Source organism: Microplitis mediator, chromosome 4, assembly GCF_029852145.1.
Source record: "Microplitis mediator isolate UGA2020A chromosome 4, iyMicMedi2.1, whole genome shotgun sequence".
Taxonomy (NCBI): domain Eukaryota; kingdom Metazoa; phylum Arthropoda; class Insecta; order Hymenoptera; family Braconidae; genus Microplitis; species Microplitis mediator.
In genome coordinates, this window is record NC_079972.1 from 3218993 (window position 1) to 3228027 (window position 9035).

General features: G+C 43.2%; 2 protein-coding genes across 2 annotated transcripts; both read left to right on the forward strand.

Moving 5' to 3' along the window:
- Nucleotides 1–1559: 1559 nt before the first annotated feature.
- LOC130667165 (uncharacterized) lies at nt 1560–3107 on the forward strand. Its single transcript, XM_057468655.1, has one exon. It carries the CDS (start codon nt 1560–1562, stop codon nt 3105–3107), a length of 1548 nt encoding a protein of 515 aa, XP_057324638.1.
- A 303-nt stretch (nt 3108–3410) lies between these two features.
- Nucleotides 3411–7172, forward strand: LOC130667166 (uncharacterized). Its single transcript, XM_057468656.1, has one exon. The coding sequence runs from the start codon at nt 3411–3413 to the stop codon at nt 7170–7172; it is 3762 nt and encodes a 1253-aa protein (XP_057324639.1).
- The last annotated feature ends 1863 nt before the right edge of the window (nt 7173–9035 follow it).

A 9035-nucleotide genomic window follows, 5' to 3' on the forward strand; every position in this document is an offset into this window, starting at 1 on the left:
ATTTTCTTATTGCTGGATCTTTTTCTTTGTTTTTTCAAATCGCGTTCAAGTTTGTTTAGTTCCAATTGTTGGCCGTCAATAATTTCCGTGTCTTCATCATTTCTCTGACTGCTTTTTGTTGTATCTCTTTTTCCTGTAACCTCTTCCATTGCTTCAAAGTGTCCTTCCAGCCGAGGACCAGTGAACGCCAAGTATATCATGTCCTCATCGGGAATGTCGTTTCCTTTGATGGGAATGACGTCGGTTATTTTTCCATTATTTAAATTTATGATAGTTACATTTTTTTCGTATAATTTTACAAAAATACCGATCTCGAAGCCCGTAGCCCAAAATCCATCCGATCCCATATGGTTGGCATAATTCTTAGTGTTGCGTAAATTTCAAATGTTCGCGCCAGAACATTTGATAACTCGACGCTCTACTATACCAGAGGTGCTGCTATCGACGCGCCCTCTGATACTCGGAATTTCAACTCGATAGCCAGCTACGCGGCAACTGGCATTATTCTACAACACATGGCATAGAACACCACGTGCTGTCAGTATTATTATTCCAATTACATCGTGTTAATTATCGTGCTCAGTTAATTAATTAATTTTGATCACCACTCGCAAACTCATCAGGTATTATTATTCATCTATATTTTTTATTTTCATTCTCAATTTAATTTATAAAATCTGTGATCATTTTTGTGTTGACCACGTGTCAAATTAACATGCCGGTCATATATATATATATACATATGCTCGCGATCACGTGACTTTGCAGCCACAAATAATTATTCTTAATTATATTTACTTTCATTACTCATCGATTAACTATTTACTTGGACATGATGTCAACTGGTGTGACTGATGTCATCATTCAGTCATCCAGTAATCTTAATCTCAAAAATCAATATCAAATTTTATTTGTGACTGCAAAGTAATTATTATACGTTCAGACTCGGCTCGCTACGCATCTTAAGTTCATACTCGGCTCTTACTCGTTCTCAATGTCGCGTATCAAAATTAATTGTGACAAAAATGTGTACTCGAACTATTGATGATATTTGTAAATCATTAATTGTTAATACTTTACTCTTTATTGCGCTCTTTTGTATAAATTAATTCACGTGTATGGTGCCGTGTAAATTTATAAACTCGTATTCATTAAACTCAACAAACTCGATCTTAAACTACGCTCTATATGTATATAATATAATGTTCATGTGTACGGTGCCATGCAATTTATATAAAACTCAATTAAACTCAAATGCAATCGAATAATGTTCAATAAGTGCTCTAATCTGAACTCGTGATCGACTCTTGTACTCTACGCTATTATCTGTGATTTATTTTTATTAAATATGGACAATACACCAAATAAGTGAATTTTTATTTCTTTCACCATCCCGATCCAGCAAAATAAATATTTAATGTAGTTTTTAAGTTAATATTTTACATTATGGTCCTTCGAGCCGGATCGGATGGTGAAAACCGCGTAAAAGTGATCACAGAAAAAAACTCGTGTTTTCATACTCGTATAAATTCTAATCCTACAATTATTCATCAGATTCAATGGCTGATGAAAGGAACTCGACGGGAGATGGAGCGCCCAAGGACGATTCTCCCTCTCTCCCAATCACTCCGAACGTCATCATCACCGGAAGTGATGAGCACTCGACCACGCCAACTGGGATAACACCAAAACCACCAGGCAATCCCAGCGACTCCGACATCACTGATGCGGAGACTCGCAAGGCACTCGACTCTCAAGATCCCAAGAAGCGTACTCGCAGGAAGTCCGCCAAGGGATGCGAACTCGAACTCAGGATCAGCGGTCAACTGTCCAGACTGAGGCTGATATCTGACTTTGAAACTCGTGCTTCAGCACTCACCGCTGCGGCAGGTGCAGCATCACTCAAGGCTCGACTCGACGTACTCACCCAGGAGTGGCAGGAATTCTCCGTTATCCACGACTACCTGGCATCCAACGCAACGGAGGACTTCCTCCAACACTCGTACATCAAAGATGGCATCTTTGATGTAACATACCGGTCTTACCTGGGAGCTCGCACTCGCCTATCTACACTCATCCACGAACTCGACACTCCAGCTCAACCAACTCAAGCTCAGAACTCGACTCAACGCCCACAGAGCAGCGTCAATCTTGCTCCACTCAACATCACTCCATTCTCTGGCGACTATGCCAAGTGGCCAGAATTCAGGGACATGTTTAAGTCCGTGGTAATCAATCGCACTGGCCTGGAGGACGTCGAACGTCTCCATTATTTGAAGACGTACCTGACAGGGCAGGCAGCTCAAGCAATCGCCAACACACCCATGTGTAACGAAAGCTTCCCACTCGCTTGGGGTGCCATCTGTAAGCGGTACGATGTACCTCGTTTACTCATCGGTGCTCAGCTCGACAAGCTGGTCAACCTTCCAGCACTCACCTCGCGCTCGTCAAAACAACTTTACTCGCTGATTGATCAGACCCACGAGGCGATCAATGCGCTCTTGGCTCAAAAGGTCAATCTCCAGGATGGGGACTGCTACCTGCTCACTCACATCATCATCTCAAAACTCGACCGCTCAACTCGTGAGGCTTGGGAACTATCATTGGGAGCCTCTGTTGAATTCCCAAAACTCAGCCGGCTACGTCAATTCCTGACAGAACGTGCTCGTGCTCAAGAAAGGTACGAAGAAAGTACTGCCAAGGCTGGTGACCAGCACAAATCCAGTCACTCGAACTCGCACTCAAACTCCAAAGGCCATAAGACCTCCTATGCTCATATGGCAACATCCTCGGCTCCAAAATCGGCTGGAGCATCAACACCAGCAAGCGCTCAACCAAAAGTGGTGGCCAAAGCACAGTATCCGTGCGACCTGTGCCAAGGTGATCACTACCTGGTCAGATGTGACCAGTTTGGCAAAATGACTCCACCACAACGAACTCAGCTGGTGATCCAAGCCAGATTGTGCCCAAACTGTCTTGGACACCACCGAGTCGAGTCATGCAACTCACAATTCCGTTGCAGAGTGTGTCAGGAACAGCACCACTCTATGATTCATCCAGGAATCCCTGCAACGCAAACTCGAGGTGCTCCTGCTCAAACTCAATAAGACTTTGCGCTTCCGCACGACACTCAAGCACTCGACACGCACTCGCACTCGCCTACTACAAACTCACCGCACTCAAACAACACTCTTGCCCACACTCAAGCTCAACATACTCATGATCGCAGCACTCGTACTCATCACTCGCCCACTCAGAACTCGACAACTGGTTGTACTCAAACTCATCATTACGCTACGTTACTAGCGACTTGTCAAGTCTACGTAGTGACCAAGTTAAGTACTCATCCAATACGCATTCTCTTAGATACCGGGTCTGAGATATCCTTTGTTTCAGATTCATTGGTAAGAATGCTCAATATTTCTCGTGCTCGATCACACCTTACTATCCTAGGGATCGGTGCAGCCAAGGCTGGCCATACCAGAGGGTGTGCAACTCTCACTCTGCGTTCATACCACTCGGATCAATCACTCACGATAAAGGCTCACATCCTCAGTGGTTTAACTGCTCAATTACCATCTGACCAAATCCAAAACACCGACTTGGAACAGTACTCGCACCTCACGCTCGCAGATCCAGAGTTTGGAACCCCAGGTCCAACGGATGTCATCCTTGGAGCTGATTACTACGGCCAGGTCATCACTGGCGAGATCATCAAGTGCAATTCTCCTGGATTACTCGCTCAAAACACCATCTTCGGCTGGATTATCATTGGTCCAGTCCAAGCTCGGCTCAACAAACCACTGAGAATTCATCATGCTGTCTCCAATCATCATGATCAAGATCTTCAAGACTTATTAACTCGGTTCTGGCTCCAAGAAGAGGTCAGTTCAACTCAACTACGCTCATTAACTCCCGAAGAAGAGGCTTGTGAAGCTCACTTCCGGGACACTCACACTCGAGACAGTTCTGGCAGATACATCGTCAGACTGCCATTAATATCCGACCCGCAACAACTGGGGAACTCATACACAGCAGCCCGTCGCTGCTTACAACACCTCATGCGACGTCTTGATCATGATGCTCGGCTCAAAACACTCTACATGAACTTCATGGCAGAGTATCTCGAACTCAAGCATATGGTGCCTGCGGCATCATCTACATCATCAGTTCAATACTTCCTACCCCACCATGGGGTACTGAAGGAGGACAACAACAACTTCAAGATCCGTGTGGTCTTCAACGGCTCAAAACCAACCAGTTCAGGACTCTCACTCAACGACATCATGCATACCGGGCCAAAATTACTCGTTAACATCTTCGACGTACTCATCAGCTCGCGACAACACCGGTTCATCTTCATCACAGATGTTACCAAAATGTATCGACAGATTTTGGTTCACGAAAAGGACCAAGGCCTGCAACAAATACTCTGGTTTGATAAGGAAGGAAACATCATCCCCTTCAAACTCACCACAGTTACTTATGGGACGAAATCAGCTCCATTTCTTGCTGTTCGAGCCCTGCTCCAATTGGTCGAAGATGAAGGACATAGATTCCCACTCGCAATCGATCCACTCACTAAAGGTCGGTATGTCGACGACATTTCCGGAGGCGCAGATGATCTCGAGTCACTGCAAGCAGTTGCAGATGATATCGAGGGTCTGTGCAAGGCGGGCGGATTCCCACTCGCCAAATGGGCAAGCAATCATCGTAAACTACTTCAGCTCAATCGTGCGGAAGCGATCACACAATATAAAATTGAGGATCCAGAAGTCAGCACCAAAATTCTTGGGATGTACTGGTCTTCAAACAAGGATCAATTCTCGTTCAAACACTCGCCACCATGCTCAACTCAACCGTGCACAAAACGTGCAATTCTATCAGAGATTGCTCAGATCTTTGATCCACTGGGATTCCTATCACCACTCATAATTCAAGCCAAAATGTTCATGCAGGAACTTTGGCTTGTAAAACTCGGCTGGGACACTCCATTGTCTGCAGAATTACGACAGAAATGGACTTCATTCAAAACTCAACTCGATATGATTCATATCATCAAGATTCCCAGATGGATCCACTCGTCCACGAACTCGGCTCTAGAAATCCATGGATTCTCCGATGCCTCGCAATTGGCGATGGCTGCGGCAGTATTTATCAAGGTCCTACCGACAACTCGAACTCAGAGGGCAAAGGTTACGCTGCTTTGCTCTAAAACCAAGGTGGCACCGTTGAAACCCCTAACGATTCCACGCTTGGAACTCACTGCGGCTCACATGTTGGCAAAACTCGTCAAACACTGCCAGGCTACTCTCAACTACTCGCATGTGCCAACATATCTTTGGACCGATTCATCAATCACGCTCACGTGGATACACTCGCACCCGTCTCGCTGGAAAGACTTTGTCAGGAATAGGGTGTCATTTATTCAAGAACTCATTCCAGATGGCCACTGGAAGTTTGTCCCTGGCACTGACAATCCAGCAGATTGTGCAACTCGAGGCTTGACAACCAGTCAGCTTAAAACTCATCAACTATGGTGGTCTGGCCCATCATGGTTGCTCGAAGACTCGCCGTCCTGGCCAACCAGTCCTATTCATAAAGATGCAGATACTCACCTGGAAGAACGTCCAGTCAAATCACTCTATGTTTCGGCTCAACCACTCAACTCGTCTTGGACATTAATGGAACGTCCAATCCCACTATTGCGTATGCTCAGAGTTACAGCAATCTGTGGCAGGGTACGCGATATAATCAAACGCATACCACACTCGACTCTCGCTCGTCCACTCACATCAACTGAAATCAACCGCGCACTCCAGTTCTGCATCAAGGAAACTCAACGTATTCATTTCTACTCTGAACTCCAATTACTCGAAAAACAGGCATCATGGCCAAAGGATCACCCATTTGCTCGGTTGGTGGCTTATCAAGACACCGATGGCATCATCCGAGTAGGGGGGAGATTGGAAAATGCTCCAAACTCAGATCAACAGAAGCATCCTGCAATTCTACCTCGTGATGCTGCTCTAACTCGACTCGTCATCTCTGATGCCCATCAGCGTACCATGCATGGTGGTACTCAACTCACACTCGCTCATACTCGACTCCGATACTGGATCATTGGTGGACGTCAACCAGTACGTTCACACATACTCAAATGTCTCGTCTGTGCTCGTCATCGATGTGTTCGCGCTCAGCAATTAATGGGACAACTCCCAACTCAACGTGTCACTCCAGCGCCACCATTTTCTCACACTGGAGTCGATTACGCTGGTCCAGTATCAATAAAATCATGGAAAGGTCGAGGATCCAGGATATACAAGGGCTGGATCTGTGTGTTTGTCTGTCTGACCACATCAGCAGTTCACGTCGACCTTGTCAGCGACTACTCATCATCAGGTTTTATAGCAGCTCTCCGACGGTTTATTCACCGTCGAGGGATATGTGCAGCACTCTACAGCGACTGTGGAACGACATTCCAAGGCGCGTACTCGGAACTCAAGCGGCTCTTCACTCAAGGCACTCAAGAATCTCATGCTCTACTCGATTGGGCCACTGTGCATCAAATCACATGGCATTTCAATCCTCCTGCTGCTCCCCATATGGGTGGTAAATGGGAAGCCGCAGTGAAATCAGTGAAACATCACCTAACTCGCACACTCGGAGAATCAGCCTTCACGTTTGAAGAACTTACGACTCTTCTAACGCAAGTGGAGGGGATTTTGAACTCGAGACCATTGGAGGCTCTATCCGACGATCCTCAGGATCCTTCATCGCTCACTCCAGGTCATTTTCTCATTGGGAGACCAATTGTTGCAATCCCTGAACCTTCACTCATGGATACAGAAGTATCAAGACTCTCTCGCTGGCAGTTCATCCAGCAACGTGTCCAGCATTTTTGGAATCACTGGTCTACCAGTTACATTCAACGTCATCTGGCTCGAACCAAGTGGCATCATGCTCGCAATGACATCAAACTCGGCTCACTAGTCCTTCTCACTGATGAACGAACTCCACCAACTCGATGGCCACTCGCGAAAGTGACTGCACTCCATCCAGGGAAGGACAACCTCACTCGAGTGGTAACCATTCAAACAGCCACTGGTACTCTCACTCGTCCAATTGCCAAGCTCGCACTCTTACCACTTGCTCCAGAACCAGATGCCTAACTCAACGGCACTCTACTCACCAATCACCAGGTACTCAAGATCATAATCAGCAACTCTGTTCCTGATGGCGGGCGGAATGTTGCGTAAATTTCAAATGTTCGCGCCAGAACATTTGATAACTCGACGCTCTACTATACCAGAGGTGCTGCTATCGACGCGCCCTCTGATACTCGGAATTTCAACTCGATAGCCAGCTACGCGGCAACTGGCATTATTCTACAACACATGGCATAGAACACCACGTGCTGTCAGTATTATTATTCCAATTACATCGTGTTAATTATCGTGCTCATTTAATTAATTAATTTTGATCACCACTCGCAAACTCATCAGGTATTATTATTCATCTATATTTTTTATTTTCATTCTCAATTTAATTTATAAAATCTGTGATCATTTTTGTGTTGACCACGTGTCAAATTAACATGCCGGTCATATATATATATACATATGCTCGCGATCACGTGACTTTGCAGCCACAAATAATTATTCTTAATTATATTTACTTTCATTACTCATCGATTAACTATTTACTTGGACATGATGTCAACTGGTGTGACTGATGTCATCATTCAGTCATCCAGTAATCTTAATCTCAAAAATCAATATCAAATTTTATTTGTGACTGCAAAGTAATTATTATACGTTCAGACTCGGCTCGCTACGCATCTTAAGTTCATACTCGGCTCTTACTCGTTCTCAATGTCGCGTATCAAAATTAATTGTGACAAAAATGTGTACTCGAACTATTGATGATATTTGTAAATCATTAATTGTTAATACTTTACTCTTTATTGCGCTCTTTTGTATAAATTAATTCACGTGTATGGTGCCGTGTAAATTTATAAACTCGTATTCATTAAACTCAACAAACTCGATCTTAAACTACGCTCTATATGTATATAATATAATGTTCATGTGTACGGTGCCATGCAATTTATATAAAACTCAATTAAACTCAAATGCAATCGAATAATGTTCAATAAGTGCTCTAATCTGAACTCGTGATCGACTCTTGTACTCTACGCTATTATCTGTGATTTATTTTTATTAAATATGGACAATACACCAAATAAGTGAATTTTTATTTCTTTCACCATCCCGATCCAGCAAAATAAATATTTAATGTAGTTTTTAAGTTAATATTTTACACTTAGCATCTGCGTAACTCATATATTCACTGGTACATTGCAGCAAAACTTGTTCATCAGCCCAGTTGTCGACAGTGTAAGCTACGATTTCGTCCCGTATTTGTTTGTGCATATTTTCATTGCCGTAAAGTGCGTATGACACAGCAAGGAAAAAACAATTCCCATGGCCTTCATTTTTTATAATCCTAAACCTTTTTGATTCGTATTCTACGATACGATCGTCTTGTTCATCTGAATTGTTAGTGTGGATGCCTTTACTTGCTTCAGTTGGCAGATCTTTTCGACAGTACATGGGGCTTTTACTCTTATTACCTGACATCTCGTTGTTATGTTTTAAACTATTACTCATTACTTTTTCCTCGAACTTGACTTTTTTAAAATTTTATTATAAATTTCACAACTACTTAAAAATGATTAATATTACTCTGTAATATCTTGCTACAGCAATACTTTGATTTTACCTACTCATCAAAAATATTTATGAATTATTTTTGTTTGAAATTATAAACTAATTATCGAACTCTAAATTAATTGTCGAACTATATTTACTATTATAGGGAAACAACTATGAAAACTATGTACCATATTTGAAATCAGAATATGCAAAACTTTAAAAATCATCAACTTTTGATTTCAAAACTTCAGAATTTTTAGTAAATTGAGCCCTTAATATCCAATTTAATCAACGTAGGAAGAAAATATTTTTAGTTTG